The 17,978-nt window shown below is 40.6% G+C and overlaps 1 protein-coding gene and 2 long non-coding RNA genes across 3 annotated transcripts in view; 1 reads left to right on the top strand and 2 right to left on the bottom strand.

Moving 5' to 3' along the window:
• LOC123001562 (uncharacterized) overlaps positions 1 to 17,978 on the top strand; it is a 35,472-nt gene that overhangs the window by 6,699 nt on the left and 10,795 nt on the right. The window lies entirely within an intron of this gene.
• LOC130543224 (uncharacterized) lies at positions 719 to 5,759 on the bottom strand. Its single transcript, XR_008958394.1, has 2 exons — positions 2,164 to 5,759; positions 719 to 935 (listed from the first exon to the last, which is right to left on the bottom strand). It is a non-coding gene; the product is annotated as an uncharacterized LOC130543224 (long non-coding RNA).
• The window catches only part of UCHL1 (ubiquitin C-terminal hydrolase L1), a 59,455-nt gene continuing 49,472 nt past the window's right edge, over positions 7,996 to 17,978 (bottom strand). The window contains exon 9 of the mRNA XM_044387694.3: positions 7,996 to 8,663. Coding sequence (XP_044243629.1) covers positions 8,604 to 8,663 — 60 coding nt within the window. The 3' untranslated portion in view covers positions 7,996 to 8,603. The remainder of the gene's footprint in view (positions 8,664 to 17,978) is intronic.

Below are 17,978 nucleotides of genomic sequence, written 5' to 3'. Positions count from 1 at the left end.
AAGTCAAATACACTTCTAACATGTTCATTTTTAGTCTTTTAAATTTTTCAACTGCATTTGTTTCACAAAATTTTAAGAAGATTTTGTAAGAAAATGCAAGTAAAAACACTTCTGAACTACTGAGCTTCTGGGTAGTGAGAAACTCCTTAAAATCTGCAAAGTCATGTTATTGTTCAAGTCTACAAATGTTTATTTCTTTCGAAGTTTCCTCCCTTTCATTTTCTTTCTTCTGGGCCTCAATTTGTTGGAATTGTTCCTCTCCCTGGTTCCCTAGGTCTCATTTTTTCTCTCAGATTTTCCATCTCTGTCTTTCTGCTTGATGTTCTGGGCAACGTCCTCAACCTGAGTTTCTAGTCTTGCTGCTGAATTTTTAATTTTAGTAACTCTAAGTTCATCACTAAGAGTTTGCTTGTGTTCAGTATTGCCTTTTCTTAGCAAAATATTCTTGTTTTATGGATATATTAACTTCTTAAACCTGAGTATATTAGAAATTTTAATTGTTTTGAGGTGATGGAGACGTTTTGCATCTTCGTGGATCCTGGCGATACAGTTATATAAATAGGTAAAAGGTTAATAATCCGTACATTTAAGATCTGTACATTTTACTCTCTGTAAATTCTCTTCTAAAAACACTGACTTTGCTGTTATGGGGGCATGAGAACAAGGATAGATCTAGGTTTTACTGGGCCTGAAGATTCTACAAATTACAAATACAAAATTGGGTTAGAAGATGAATATTTATTTAGAACGAGAAAATATAAAACAAATTATGAATTTTAGGAGGCTATTAATACTATAACCATTACAAAATCCAGAAAAATAAAATTATTTTTGTTAACTGACTGCCTGACACTTCTCTGTAAGGCTTTTTCCTACCTTTTTTGGGTTATATCTTCTTTGATTACCTCTTCTTATGACGTTTGTATTATTATTTTCTGTAGAGAGAAGAGAGAGAGAGACTATGCCGTCTTGTATCCTGCATGGTAAATTCACGTTTGGTTTGGTTTTTCTCACAGAAATTTCCCTTTATTAGACTTTATATACTCATGATAGGAATAAATAAAATAATAAAAATCACAAAATACATTACAGAAAAGACAGAAAGGACAAAAGTAATCTAGATTAATATTTTTAATTACATTACTATATTCTTTAAAATGAGGGGGGAGAAAACAGATAAAAAATTGGTTCCAAAAAGTAAACTCTGAAAAGTTCAGAGGTTGATTTTCACTAAGAATAACAGCATGGAAGTAACTCAAGTTCTCTTTCTTCATATTTACAATCACCATGCCATCACTGTTTATTTGGAAGCTGCTGTTCTGCATGTCGAGTGTGTATTATCACAGGGGCTAGAGACACATCTCAGTAAAATTTGAAGCAAATTGGAATAATTCTGAACCATTATGAACTTTCACAATAGCATGTAGCTGCATCAGTGTGTGTCTGGGGTTGACTGCAGAGCTGGGAGTTTATCGAACACAGCTCCAATGTGGCATATAGTGCTTATTAAAGAACAAGTAATACAAGATGGACTAATTTAAACTAATATATTACATATATTATGTTGTAAAAAGTCAACAGTAACACCAGTAATTGTTTTGAACTTAGACCAGCAGATGATTTAGTGGGAGAAGAATATTTTGGCGCTAACAGCGTTAGGAGTTCCTGGCATGTGGCAATATTAAAATCTGGGTTTTCGTTGTGGATAGGTCAGAAAGTTTCTTTCAGCCGTACAGTTCATTGTTGACAACACGATATAAAATTTCAAGATTGTTATCAAATTTAGGAAAACCTCTATCGAATTTTTTATGAGTTATAAGATTTCAGGCCTGGCAAGTTTCTTGTAAGGCACGGTTCCTGTAGTCCTGAGCCATCTTAAGTGCACTTTGGAGCAACAGTTCTCATTAACCATCTTGTCATCAACGTTCCTGTGGTAATTACGTATTCAGTTTTACATTACCTTTGTCATCAGCGTTGCATGGTCATTCAGATGGGAACTTAATCGTAGGAATTCTGATAAATTCCGTATCCCACAACACCCATATAAATGTTCAACATGCTTATCATTGTATACCCTGCATTATCAAGACTATTTCTCATAGGCTAGAGCTTCCAATTTGTCTAGAATTCATTGAGAGCCAGATCTCCCATTTATAACTTTACCTGTCTGGTGATGGAAAGCATTCTCCACAGGCTAGATCCTGGCTCCACTCAATGTTGTTTCTCCCCGACACCCACATCCCAGGTGCCAGGCACCATGGGACATATACCCACGTCTCCATCTAGCCTCTGAGCTGGCACTTTGTCATCATGGTTCTGACACACTGTGGATTAACAGAGAGGGGAGGAGGCACATTACTAGAAGATATTCCTACTCCAGGACAACTGGCAGCAACATACCCGTACACAAGACTGTGACCCACACACACATATCCCACTAAATCCATAATTAATGCATCCCTAATTCAACTTCCCCTTACCCACAGCCCAAAAATACCTGTGGCCATTCCTCATCACTCAACATGAGGGGATTGTGATGGAGGGTGAGTCTGAGTGGAAACAGACAGCAGTCTTAACCATTGCAATTAAAATATCTTTTACAAATATGACAAAAATGTTACAAAAATATATGGCGGTGTGAACAATCTGGAGGCTCACCCGAGGGCCTTGGAAGAGGCCAACACAAGTGAGGGGACATGAAGCTTAAATTTCCTTAGCTTCCAAGTGAATCCACCTCTGGGTGAGAGACACAAAGCGAAACGAACCCTCTTCAGTCATTAATTCAGAAAAGCATTGCGCTCTCCAGAGTTTCCTACTCCTCACATGCTGAATGCCTGGCAGTTCAGACAAAATACATATTAATGATAAATGTTATTCCTAGAACATCCCACACTGACAGAAAAACTAAATTTATTTGAGTTTTGAATTCCTTATAGTAAAATTAAAGATTAAGCCATGATTTCTGCATGTCATGGGCTCATTTAGTAAAGAATACAGTTTTTGTGATGGAGACTGCTAACGCTTATTAATGATTTTCAGATTTCAGCAATTAGATGCTTACACTTTCTTTCTCGTATCTGATACTCATAGGCACTTTAACCTATTTAAGCATGTATCTGAGTATCATTTATTATCTGTTATTAGCTGAAGTTAAAGCACTCGGGGAGAGTGATAGGCCAGCGCTTTCTAAAACTATGCTGATGGGAGCCTGTTTCCTATTCAATCCAAATGCCAGGCAGTATGGCTGCTTCCTCTGTTCCCATGGAAACCTTGGCCTTGCTGAAGTTCAAGTTAATTTCTTACTGCCATCTGCCTGTGGAGCTACAGGGCTTTCTCCAGCTGATATCATGCAGGGGCCTGTTAGGAGAATGAAGTTTACTTAGAAACTCCCTGGTCTAGTTCCACAGGAGGTCAAGATTGAAAACAGATCCAGTCGAACCTCAACACAGAATTAGCTGAAGGACGAAAGGAGTTAAAAAATCCTTTGTGCGGTTTTTTGTTGTTGTTGTTGTTGTTTTAAATTAACCTATGTTTAATGCATGTTGACTAGACGGGATATTAAGACTAGTTCACCTCACACTGGACGAAGTTTGTGTAATGTTTATCAGCCCTTTAAAGTTGCCACATTTCTATGTGCTTCTTGAAAATGCTAATGATATCTCGAATCAAAGGTCACAAGCTGGTGACCCGTGAATCAGCTCTGGCCTGCAGACATGCTTTTTTGGCCTGCACAGTGTTTTAAAACAATGCTTGAATGAGTTACCAACTTCTAGAAATTCAGAAACTTCATGGGGAAGGAAAAAAACAAAACAAAACAAAAAACCTCTAGATTTCCCACTTCTCTTGAAAACTTGGAGGGTGTGGCTGGCTCTGCGTTCCTGCATCGTCAAAGCTGGAGCTCAGTAGCAGCTGTCCCCTGGGAGGGGCGTTGCTCTCCCATTTGCCACAATCCCTGTCATTCCTGATCCTTTTACATTTGCCGGCTTCATTCATGAGTGTAGCTGCTAGGCCTCTACCGCATTTGCATTTACAATTTCTGCCTCAAATCCCGTTAAGGCTCACTTCCTAAAAAGTAATACAGAAACTCAAAAACTCAATCGTGTTCTAGCTCACAGAATACAATGTTTCTAGCAGCCCAACGGAAAGTAGCAGAATAACCAGTCGTATTCACTAAGCATCAACGATACTAATCACTTTTGTTTGCTTCTCCAGCACGAATTCTCTAGCATAAATTACTTGATTTAAATCATTTGCAGTTCTGGCCATCAGGTATCAGTAAAGTAGAAGCTGCAAGCATGTCAGCCTTTCTGTTCTCCACCTAAGAATATTCGTTAATAATAATCACCTGAATGTGTTGTGCGCTTGCTAAGTGGCAGGCACTGTGCTTTAAAGCAATTCCATACCAAGTCACTATGATGCTTCCCATTTTATAGATGAGAACACTGAGGTTTAGAAGGATGAGTAACTTGCCTTCAGTCATATAGCTAGTAAATAACAAATTCCAGCTTCACTCAATCCTTTCCAATTCCAGAGGTTGCACTTTAAACCGCTCCTGTTTATTTATTTCCATTTTAGTTAAGTGTATTCCTAAAGAGTTTACACTATTTCTATATTTCCAAACTTGCTTTAGAATATGTTCAGAAAGGAAAAAAAGAAGTCTATGACACAGTCCTTTCGTTCAAGGAATACAGTATTTCAATGAGAAGGATAATTGTTTTGGTAGGTTTTACGGTCTATACTGCCCACAAATAAATATACAATTACATATAACATGATAAATGTTAATTCAGGGGGAGATAGAACTATGATTATACATAGAATTGAAGCAGGAGTTAGCCAGAAGAAAAAGCATGCACAAAGACATTTGCAAGTGCGGGCGCCTGGGTGGCTCAGTCAGTTAAGGGTCTGCCTTTGGCTCTGGTCATGATCCCAGGGTCCTGGGATTGAGCCCTGCAACCAGCTCCTTGCTCAGTGGGGAGTCTGCTTCTCCCTCTCCTGCTCCCCCTGCTTGTGCTCTCTCTGTCAAATAAGTAAATAAAATCTTTGAGGGGAAAAAAAAGACATTTGCAAGTGCAAGAGAGTATGGTACTCCGAGAAAATTGAAAATAGTTGGCATAAGAACAAGAACAGGCATCTCACAAAAGGATTACTACAATTGGCTAATAATAGTGTAAGATAATACTCGGAAATATTAGCAGATGTTTTTAACTGTGAATCTACTCTCTCCCTTTGCCCTTCCTTCCCTGCATTTCAACAGCTCAGTGTTTCATACTGACTGCCTTCGGGAAGTGGTGGTATGTCTAGGCAGATGGTGCCTCTCATGGCCTCACAGTCCCTCCCAAGTGCCGGCCTGTCACAGAGCAGCCAAGTGATGCCTGTGCCCAAAGGGAACCTCAGAAATGGCAAAGAAAGCTGTCAGAATGGAAAGCTCCTTCTGGACACCTTGACATCTTCTTGTCCCTTATCCTTCAGGGACAGAGGACCAAGAATCAAATGGATAGATGGCTATCTTATTCCAGTAAGTACTAGGCAGAAAAAGGGACATTGCCAGTCAGCTAGATCCCCCAAAATACACACCAATACTCACACCCAATGCCTTCACACTTAGTCCCCTGGAATTTGGCTGCAATCCCAGGGAAAAGTGTGTGGAATGGAGATTGTTTCCATCCTTCCAGTGGAATGAGGACTCGAAGGCTGAGGAAAGAGGCAAAATAAAAGAAATAGTGCCTTTTGCACTCTGGAATTGTACGAGTGTCATATCATCTTTTAGAAATCATTAATAATCAGAGGTACACAAATTATAACAAAATTCCATTTACTTTGCCTAGCAGATTGATAAACATGAAATAGGTTGATAATTACCAGTTTGTAAGATTATAGGGGAACAGGCCTTCACAAATACCATTGGTGGGGGAATAAGCCAATATAAACAATCTTGAGGACACTCTGGAACTGTGTACCAATTCTAAGGAAATAATTGGACAAGGAACTTAATATATATATAAAGAACATTCATTTCAGTGTTACTTACAATAGTGAGTAATCACAGCTACATATCCCTCAGAAAGGGGTAAATTATAATAAATTATTAAAATGCAACAATGTATAGCCATTAAACATCACTGAGGTGGTTCTATGCTTACTAACATATTCATTGCTTGTAATAATATAGCAAAAGGGGAGAAAAGCAAGTTTCCAAATAGTGTGTATATCATCATTGAATTCTTGTAACCACATATATCATCATTGAATTGTTATAACCACATACTTGCATAGAAAAATTTTGTAAAGATATTCACCAATGTGCTAACAGTGGCAATATTTGATTGACGTGATTACAAATAATTTAAATTTTGTTTCCATCTGACTTCTCTGTGTTTTCTTTTTTTTAAAGATCTATTTATTTATTTTTAGAGTGAGTGTGCACAGACGTGCGCAAGCAGGGTGGGTGGGGGGCGGTGAGGGGAGGAAGGGGCAGAGGGAAAATGATCTTAAGCAGACTCCCTGATGAATGCGGAGCCACTCCTGGTGCTGGTGTCAGGACCCTGAGGTCATGACCCTGAGATTATGACCTGAGCCGAAATCAAGAGTTGGGCTCTTAACCTATTGAGCCACCCAGGCCCCCCACCTTCTCTGTATTTTCTAACTATTAAAGGTGGAAGGTAGTTGAGGATAGCTGAAATATGACCATATTCGAATGACAAGAGTGAGAAACGGATAGGCACTTAGGACTCAGATCGTAAGCTCAAAGATATTTGTTAGGCCTTATGCATCACAGAGGCATTTTTTTCAACATTCCAGTAAACAACAGAACTGTAAAAATGACTGAGCTGTTTCTCTCAGCAGGCACCAAGAGCCTTGAGAATTAACACTAGAGCCAATATCTTAACCTTTTAAATCTCATGTAAAGGACTTAAATATAATTTATATCCCTGTGCCTATGTTGCCTAGGCAACCAGATATAGAGGGGCATGTCTTTCAGGTGATAATCATCTGTTCTCCATCTGATACACCACAATTAGTATCTATACTACTGGTTCTCCTACTTGTATTCGGATCCAGCGCAGTTGAGGGCCCCATGTACCCCCAACAAGGTAGAGATTTTTAAAGCAGAACCTGTTCTCCACCTAGTACCCCCATGCCTGGAAAAGAGGCATTGGAGACTTCACACCTCCGCCAGGTGATTCTAAGGCATTTCCTGCAAACACTCCCATTCTGACCTCTGCTATTCGGTTGCAACAAACACGTAATATCTTGTCACATCCTTTTTCTTGGTTTAACATTTGTGTTGGTTTCCTAGGGCAGCTCTAACAAATCACCACAAGTGGGGCGCCTGGGTGGCGCAGCGGTTAAGCGTCTGCCTTCGGCTCAGGGCGTGATCCCGGCGTTATGGGATCGAGCCCCACATCAGGCTCTTCTTCTATGAGCCTGCTTCTTTCTCTCCCACTCCCCCTGCTTGTGTTCCCTCTCTCACTGGCTGTCTCTCTCTCTGTCGAATAAATAAATAAAATCTTAAAAAAAAAAACAAAAACAAATCACCACAAGTGCGGGGCCTTAAAACAACAGAAACTTTTTCTTTTACAATTCTGAAAGCCAAAATCAAGGTATCAGGAGGGCCGAGCTCTCTCTGTTGGTTTAGGGGAGAATCCTTCCTCGTGGCTTCCTTTCCAGGGGCTCCTGGGTTCCTTGGCTTGTGGCAGCATAACCCAATCTCTGTGTCCATCTTCAAATGCCTTTCTTTCCTGTGTCTCTCTCTCCTTTCTCTTCTATGGACACCTGTCATTGGATTTGCGCCCTACCTAAATCCAGCATGCCCTCACCAAGAGACCTTCCACTTAGTTACATCTGCAAAGAATCTGTGTCCGAAGAAGGTTACATTCAAGTCCCAGGGGTTAGGATTTGCACACATCTTTTTGGAGGACACAATTCAACCCACTATCATGTTACACTTAATATATGATTTTCTTTTTAAATAAGAAGCAAATTATAACCACAGCTAACATTTATTGAGAACTTATTCAGCCAACATAGTAAGCATTTTACACGCATTATCTCAATTAAGTTACAAAATGTCTTTCCCCTGACCTACCCCTCCATGTCCCATCAACTACCGAAATATCCAGTTTCCATTACTTCGCTTTCTGGTAAGGAGAGTAGCGTTTCAAGATTCTGGCCAGTGAATAGAGCAAAAGCTTTCACCTGTGAGGAAGAATTGCTTCTCCCAGGTAATTACTAGTATGACCTGTTCGGCCACTTTTCGAAGCTGGTCGGCTAGACTTACTCTTGGTTGTAATACCTACGTGATCTGCAAACCTCAATACCTGGTACCAGGATCTTTTTAAGGAATATAATCTCTGTCTGCTTCCCAATTTATATCAAATGCCTGTGTCAAGCTAGACCATCATAATGCAGACTAGTTTTTTCCCAACATTTTATTATGAAAAACTTCAAACACAGAGAATTGAAGGAATTGTATAATTAACACCCCCTGTATCACTACCTAAATTCTATATAACATTTTGCAATTCTTGCTTTATTCTATCATTATGCATCTATCTATGCTATCTATCCGTGACTCCATCTTGTTTCTCCCCTCAAGCACTTCAGGGATGCATATCGTGAAACCAGAACAGGACACAGGCTCTTTGGTGGCAGGCAGGGCTCTAAACAAAGAAAAGAGGGAAGAGATTAGCTGAGCATGCCCAGTTCCTCCTCCCATACTACCAGTTGAATCAGGCACTCCTCTTGCCATGGGAAGGAGTAGGATTGGCAAGAAAGGTCGAGAGTATGACATGAAGGGTCTGTCTGCACGAGGAAACAGGAAGAGTGGGGAACGCATTCCTTTACAAAGAATACACTGAGTGAGTGACTTAACGAATGAGCACCGTCTACAGCATCCAAATAATAAACGCAAGTGCTTCCAGCCATTTCTAACACTACTATCAAGAAACAACTTGGGGGGCGCCTGGGTGGCACAGTCGTTAAGCGTCTGCCTCTGGCTCAGGGCGTGATCCCGGCGTTATGGGATCAAGCCCCACATCAGGCTCCTCCGCTGGAAGCCTGCTTCTTCCTCTCCCACTCCCCCTGCTTGTGTTCCCTCTCTTGCTGGCTGTCTCTCTCTCTTTCGAATAAATAAATAAAATCTTTAAAAAAAAAAAAAAGAAAAAAGAAACAACTTGGACCTGAGTAATTCTAGTGTCTTCCATTTTTCACCATTCTCCTATGATTCTATCCATCTCTGTTTCTTTCCTTTTTTTTTAAGCTTTTATTTATTTATTTGAGAGAGAGAGCAAGAGAGAGCACGAGTAGGGTGAGGGAAGTGGGAGAAGCAGGCTGCCCACTGAGCAGAAAGCCCGACTCCGGGGCTCGATCCCGGGACTCCAGGATCATGACCCCAGCCGAAGGCAGATGCTTAACCAACTGAGCCCCCCAGGTACCCCTGTCTTTACTTTTATTTGCCTGTGGTTTTCTTTCTCTGATAGTCCAAAAGTTCATTCCCCATGCAAAGAGGAATATGGAATATGGTGGCCTATGGCGATGGACTCACATCCCAATAGCTCCCTGATCAGGAATGAAAAATAACTATTTACTTCCAAGTCCAGGCTGAAATATTCCAAGGAAGGACAAAAACTAGTCCAACTTGGATCACATGTCTATCATGGATCATTCCCTGGAGGCCAAGAGGGGTCCAACTTGGGTCATGTGTCAACCCCTGTGTTCAAAGGGACAGTCTATTAGAGGAAGTTAGGGATTTCAGGATTTGCTAGAAACACAAAGAAATTCCAACATACTAACTTATTTATTTATATCCCTTTACCCCAGAGCCCGCTCTGCCCAGAAGCTTTGTTAAGAGTTGAAACTCCTCTTGATGTTATAGTGAGAAAAATCTCGTTAGCAAACATTTTTTATATTGTGACATTGAGGAGGGGTGATTTTTTTTAAGGATCTGTTTAGATTGAGTGGTTAGTAAAAAGATTCACAGGTTTTCATATTAAGGAATAATAATATTTTTTACTGAGATTGATCATGAAAATTTTTGTTCTTGAAATTTTAGTTGCGTAAAATAGAAACTTTTAAGGTTGAAATGCCTAAGGAACTTGGTATGAAGGGGAGCATAAACTGTTTAACCTCTGTTTAACCTTCTCTAGAATGTTTATTTAAACGCTCTGCAATGTTGATATGATTCACCCAAGAATGTAACCCAGGTTATGTACAGTGAGATATAATTTATTTACAGATCTGCAGAACTTTGGTTGCTTCTATAACAAACTTTACGAAAATAAACTGAAAGTGTAAAGGTTTTAATCAAACAGTGTCAACATATAAAAGTAAAACCCAAATTGAGACAATTCCAGTCTTTAACAATTTTGTGTTTTCCAATTCAAATACTTGACCAGTAGCCAAATAAAGAGATATTAGAACAGATAACACCAGTCCATTATCCCTTCTGTCAAAATCTCACCCATTTCTCCAACTTTAATATCAATAATCAATTCATTCTATCAAAATCACAATAAAACCAACCAAAAACCCATTTTATTTTGCAAAACCTACCATGGCCTTTTGTGACAGCATTAACAGAACTAAAATTCTAGGACTCCTTATCTTTCCCAGCACATGGGTTTTCAAATCTCAAATACTCGACTTTTTCAAAGTTTCAGGGCTAAATCCTATAAGCAGTTGGAACTTGGGCTAAAAGTATTTTAAAATGTAATCAAAGAAGGAAATGAACAACCAACCCCCTTCCATACCCACCGGCACTCCCTCCCCAGCCAACCTTAAGAACTCTTCACCTATTCAGTATTCAGTTTAGGGTATTTCAAAGATGCTGAGAAAATCCTGGCTTGATCCTAAACCGAATACCCTTCGGGCTGCCTAACTGAATGCTGGGGTCCTCCACAGCACTGCTTTGACCTTCTGTCGGACCCTTCCAATGCATGATCGGCCCCTGCTTTGCAGACAGCCTCGCTGACATGGGAAATTCTGCCTATCAGTCCTAAAACCCTGGGTGGGGTTTCCCTACAATTGAGCTAGCTTGCTTCTATAGATACTCTGGAAGAGAAGATAGTCGAATTGGACAGTTGAAACATAACAGGAAAGCAGTTCCTCTAGGTTCCTGTACCAGGAAATAGTTCCTAGTGCCAAGACTATAACTCCAATGCCAAGACCGCAATCGTATGGAGCTTGACACTCTGTGTTTAATTCCACTGCTACTAATGGGATAATGCTTTGCAAAAAACCACGATGTCTAAAGTGCATCCTGTTCGGCAGAGAGCCTTGAGCAAACACAGAAACCTCTGTCCGTGTTTGTATCATATGGTGGACAAAGACTTACAGTCACAATTCTCCTCTCATTCTGGACAAATCAATCCTCAAGAAAAAAAAAAAAAGAAAGAAAAGGGAAACTAAATGTAAGACATTAGGACACTGGAACCACTGAGCCAGAGCAGAGAGGAATCCATTCCACCCAATATTTTGTTTTTAAGAGTGGAGACCAATGAATGTTCTAAGGAATAGTATAATTGTGCTTCATGATGAAAAACCCCAAAAGTATTGATGGACCCCAAATATCTCTAGTTGCTCTTAATTACAACTTGCAAGTCCTCAGAAGCCTAACTCAGTCATCTAACCCTTCCACCTTGAACCCAGCCAAATAGACTGGCTCATGTTATAAGGTCTCATCACTCAGCATTCAAGGAGTTAACTCCTGAACTTCCCACTTCTCTTACTTCCTCCCCTTCAATCCCCCTTTGGACATCTTTCAACACTTTTTTTTTTTTAACCTCTCCAATTTAATGAATTGATGACCACCTCTAGATTCTAACCCAAGGTTCCATTTCTTGGCTTGGAAACTTCTCCTACGTCCCTCTGACAGTTTTTGATCACGAACAGGATGTTGGGAGTCACCTTCTATATTTACACAGCCACCTCACCCAGACCAATCACGCGAGCTTCCAGACACACTCTTTGGGAGGTAATGCATCCCCGGGGGTAACTGCTCCTTCCCTTTATAAAGTGACACTTTCCCTTATTCACAACAAACTCCTTAGTTCAAGCATCTAAGCCAGGGGTCTCCAACCTGCACATGGAATCAAGCGAGACATTTCAAAGACCAACCTCTGCCTGCATCTCACCCCCAGAATCCGGCTTAATAAACATAGGGTGCAACCTCTTTAAAGGTTCAAAAGTTGAGGGTTCCTAGATTTTGAGCATACATTTCAGTTCAAGCCAATTTAGCCCTTCACACGTGTCTTTACGGGCTGCAAAGTTGAACTCTTTTTAGTATGACTTCTTACAGCATCCTTCCATCCTCTTGATTATTTTAACTGCTACTCTCAACTCACTAGAGTTTGTGATGTTCATTTGGGCAGGTGAAAAGAATAATTGATACCAACTGCAGACCACAGCAGCTAAAGTTGAGCGGATGGAAACAATCATACTGTAAGCTTCTCAAAGGAAGGGACATGCCTTATCCATCTTTGTATTTCCGCAGTATCCACCATGGTACTTTGATCAAAGTAGGCGCCTAATACATATTTAGGAGGGAAAGTAGGAGAACCTGTATATAGGATCTGCTTCCAATTTTTAAAATACCTGTAATATATAGGATGTGCATATAGTTGAAAAGTCCTTGGTGGGGAGTAACCAGTATTTTTTCAATTGGCTCACTTTTTTTTTTTTTTAGCAGCTTTATTGGGTTATAAATCACATACCATACAATCCACCCTTTTAAAGTGTACAATTCAATGGTTTTCATATATTCACAGAGTTGTGCAACCAATACCACTATCAATTTTAGAACATTCATCACCCTAAAAAGAAACCTCATACCCACTAGCCGTCACTTCCCATTTCTCCCCAAGCCCTTCCCCCCAAGACCTAGGTCACCACTAATTTACTTTATGTCTCTATTGATTTGCCTATTCTGGTTGTTCTTATAAATAGAATCACACAATCTATGGTTTTATGTGTCTAGTTTCTTTCACTTCATATAACACTTTTAAGATTTATCCATGTTGTAACAGGCACCAGCAAGCCATTCATTTTTATTACCAAATAATATTCCATTGTACAGATATGAGTATGTTATTTATCCATTCATTGGTTGATGGACATTTGGGTTATTTTCACTTTGGGCGAGTATGAATAGTGCTGCTATGAACGTCTGATGTGTTCACACATATCTTCAGTTCTCGCAGGCAAACGTACAGGAGAATTGCTGGCTCGTGTGGTAACTCACTGTTTAACCTCTGAAAAACTGCCAAACTGTTTTCCAAGTTGGCTGCAACATTTCACATTGCCAGAATCTCCCCTTCCTTCCTAGGACCCTCCATTTAAGCAGCTAGGCCTTTCTTCTCCCTTTGCCGCCAGGAAAAGATGTCACCGCCTGAAAGAAGGAACAAAGAAGTGTTCCTGACTTTCATTTCCAAAAGCCTCCACCCTCAGGGGAACAGGGAAGACGGGCAGAATAGACAAACAGGAATAGAGAAAGGACTTCCCCTCAGTGCCCTCCGCTGCTCCTCCCCATCCTCAATACAAGAAAAGTTTCCTTCAGGGCTGGGAAGAAAACAGGAGTCGGGAGAGAAAAGACAAGAACACAGTTACTGGGTCCCAGAAGGTGGTTTGTTGGGTGGGCAGCATGCTTTCCTTAGTGAGTAGAGTCTACGAGGCTCAGGGAGGAAGTTGCTGGAAAATATAGGCCCTGAGTCTTTAGAGAATCTTGTAGACATTTCCTCACCCAGCATGGCGGGAAGAGCAGATGGTTCCATTGCACTCAAAACCGACGAAGAAGGGCGAGCTTACCAGGGATGAGGGACATCTCAGTGACAATGTAGAGAGGAAGGATCCAGGACCGATCCCCTCACAAGTTGTAGCTGCATAAACCTCCAGGGACTTAAATTTAATCTCAGGGGGAAGAAGCAGTAAGAGAACCCCAAACTGATTAAGACTAATTTTCCACCAGTCTGGCAACTTAATTGAAATTAAGTTGTGTTTTGGCTAAGTGAAGAAAATTGTATTTCTGAGTTATGCACTGAGATTGACACCTACCAGACAAGAATAGAAAAAGGGTGAAGAAGTCAAATGTCCAATAAATATATGAATAAGAAACCCAGCACTGACAGGACTATGTGGAGCAAGGATATGGAACAAAAGAAATCTTCTGAACTACTGAGAGACGAATCAATGAAAACAGCAACTTTGAAGAGCAAGTGAGCAACATCGAGCAGGCTGGAGAGAAAAGGCACCGCTCACGCGCTGTTGGTAGGAATGCAAATTCGTGCAGCCACGATGGAATACAATATGGAGTTTCCTCAAAAAGTTACAAATAGAACTATCATACAATCCAGCAATTCCACTTCTGGGTTTTATCCAAAACAAAACAAAACACCCACACACAGAAACACCAATTCGAAAAGATACATGCACCCCTATGTTTATTGCTGCTTTATTTGCAACAGCCAAGATAGGGAAGCAACCTAGGTGTTCACTGGGAGATGAATGGATAAAGAAGATGTAATATAGGGGCGCCTGGGTGGCACAGCGGTTAAGCGTCTGCCTTTGGCTCAGGGCGTGATCCCGGCGTTATGGGATCGAGCCCCATGTCAGGCTCCTCTGCTATGAGCCTGCTTCTTCCTCTCCCACTCCCCCTGCTTGTGTTACCTCTCTCGCTGGCTGTCTCTCTCTGTCAAATACATAAATTAAAAAAAAAAAAAAATCTTTAAAAAAAAAAAAAGAAGATGTAATATATATGTGTGATGGGATATTACTCAGCCATTAAAAAAGAATGAAATCTTGTCATTTGCAACAACACGGATAAAACTAGAGGGTATTATGCTAAATGAAATAAGGCAGTCAGAGAAAGGCAAATACCATCTGATTCCACTTATATGTAGAATGTAAAAAAACAAACAAACAAACAAAAAACCCAAAAAATCCCAGAAACAGACAGATAAATACAAGGAACAAACTGGTGGTTCCCAGAAGGGAAGGTGGTGGAGGGATGGGTGAAATAGGTGAAGGGGATTGAGAGGTACAAACTTCCACTTATAAAATAAATAAGGCACTGAAACGAAAAATACAACAAAGAGAATACAGTCAATAACATTGTAATAACTTTGCATGGTGACAGACGGTAACAACAGCCGTCATGGGGGAACATTTTGTAATATATATAAATGTCGAGTCACGATGTTGTACACCTGAAACTAATATCATATTGTATGTCATTTATGCCTACGTACGTACCCACACACATACATACATACATAAAATTGAACGTTTGTAGACCCTACAACCCAGCAGTTGCCTTCCTACATATATAACCCAGGGAACTCTTGCACAGCTATGTCAAGAGATACGCAAAGGGTGCTTACCGTAAGACTGTTTGTAATGGCAAGTAAATAAATAAATAAATAAATACAAACAAGCAAAAAGTGCATCAACAAAGGGACTAGACAAGTTAATTGTGCCGTGTGTACTCCAAGGATACCACAGCTTTGTTTCCCAAAGTGAGATTCCCGACCAGCCTCGCTGACTCCACTCGAGAGCTATAGATGTACTCAACTAGCATCTGTATTTTCACAAGATCCTGGTAATCCATTCAATTAAAGTTTGTGCTGTCCTACGCAGTTCAATGAATGAACTGGGGCTACTTTTGTCAACCTGAATAACTCTCAGAAACATAATATTCGGAGAAAAAAAGTACAAGTTGCCAAAGATTAGTATAGTACAGTCATTTCAATAAAATTTGAAAACATGCACAATAATGCTATATATTTTTATAACTCTGTTTGTATGTACTAGACAGTAGATGCCTAGGGAATTATGTAAATGCCAAATTCTGGATACTAGCGATCTCTGGAGAGAGAGGGAGAGGATTAGGAAGCTATAGAGGGGCTTCAACTACAATTATAATGATTATTTCTTCTGAAGAAGCATGACAAGTACACTTGGGTTCCTTTCATTAATTTTTACATGCTAATGATTCTGGTACCCAATTCTGATGTATGTGTAGAGGGAGGGGGTGTTTAAAAAAACACAAAATTCAACTGAGTACATTTGAAGATCTAATTGGCTTTATCTAATGATTCATGAATTGGGCAGCATCCTACCTCAGCAGATAGAAAGGAGCTCAAAGGATCTGTACAAATGGAGGACTTTCATAAGCAGGAGGAGGTGGGGCCAGGAAGTTATTCTTGCAAAGTGTTGATTGTTTCAGGCAAGGTTACCTTCCTCTGGGGGAAGGCAGGGGTCTATCAGGCAGATTACCTGGCTGACCAGGTGATGCCAGATTGACTCGGTGAAGATCATATTCCTGAGAGAGGGTGAAACTACACTTAGCTATTAAGTCTTGGTTTGCTGACATGGGGCTTAGCACAAGTGACTCCATTTCAGGCCCATTTCTTAACATGGACCAGGGAGCAGGGGTAGTGGGAGCTAGTAGTGGATGTTCTCACCACCAAGCAATTCGCTGACGCCAGCTAGGAGCCCTATGATTCAATTCAATTCTGACACTATCTACCCTGAGATAGCATCAGATCCCACAGATTAAAGGCTCGGTCCCACAAGACTGCCCTCCACTTCAGATGCCAATTCCAAGTGTAAGCTGTCACCTGGGCTTCTGACCGACCAGCTATAGATCAGAGGTTCCCACAACCCCCTCCTCTGATTCAATTAATTGGCTAGAGTGGCTCAAAGAACTCAGAAAAACATTTTACTTCCCAGTTTATAACTCAGAGATAGCCAGATGGAAGAGATACATAAGGCAAGATATGGGGAAAGGGGGCAGGACTCCCATGCTCTCACCCAGCACGTCAATTTCCCAGAGGTTCCATGTGTTTGCCAATCCAGAAGCTCTCCAAACCCCATCCTTTAGGGGTTTATGGAGGTGTCATTACATTGTCACGATTGATTAAATCATTGGCCGTCGGCAACTCCAGCTCTTTCCACCTCCCCTGAGTTCAGGGGGATGGGACTGAGACTTCTAATCCCCCAATCACATGGCAACCAGCCCCCATCTTTAGGTGCTTTCCAAAAGTAACCTCATCACTGTACACTCAGGGGTGGTTGAAAGGGGTTTGTTATGACTATTAAGACACCTTTATTACTTTCATCACTTAGGAAATTCCAAATGTTTAGGAGCTCTGTGCCAGAAAGAGGGATGAAAACCAAATACATATTTCTTATTATAAATCACATTATCCCACATGCTAAAATTTTCGTTTGAACGAGAAATTTTTTAAAAACAGTACTATGTCCAGGTGGGTGACTTTTACTTTCTTCTGAATATTTTTGTATTTTACAAAAATTTTATAATGACCACATATTGTTTATACGATCTAAAAATCTATTCTAAAAGTAATATCGAATTTGAGTTTTGATGAACTAAGCACGTTTTCACATAAAGCATCAAACTAATTGCCAGAATTATTGCTTTCTAACTGCTCACTCCAAACTCTCACCTCGCTCCTTACCTTGGCATACAGTTTAAGGGCCAGGAGTAATGCCTAAGAAAGTCCCAGGGTGGTGGCTGGCACCTAGAGATGGGAGACGGTTCTGAATCAGAGCTCTGGTGGTCATACTGACTTTGTCACTTGGGGTGGTGAGGAACCTAGGAAATCATGTCATTGCTCCAGGCCTCTCTTTTCTTTAAGATGGGGTAACTCGTGCATGGTTTCTCTCACAACATTCTTTAATTTTTATTTTATTTTATTTATTTATTTGAGAGAGAGCACGAGCAAGGAGGAGAGGCAGAGGGAGAAGCAAACTCCCCACTGAGCAGGGAACCTGACGTGGGGCTCTATCCCAGGACCCCGGGAATCATGACCTGAGCCGAAGTCAGCCACTTAACTGACTGAGCCACCCAGGCATCCCTCACAGAATTCTTGCAAAGCCAAAAAAAAAAAAAAAGAGTATGAAGATGGTTTCAAACCTTAAAATGCTTTGGAAAAGTCAACTTCTTCCTCAACTCAACTCCA

Source organism: Ursus arctos, unplaced genomic scaffold, assembly GCF_023065955.2.
Source record: "Ursus arctos isolate Adak ecotype North America unplaced genomic scaffold, UrsArc2.0 scaffold_9, whole genome shotgun sequence".
In the NCBI taxonomy this organism is placed as follows: Eukaryota; Metazoa; Chordata; class Mammalia; order Carnivora; family Ursidae; genus Ursus; species Ursus arctos.
This window is presented reverse-complemented; position numbering and strand designations above follow the sequence as displayed.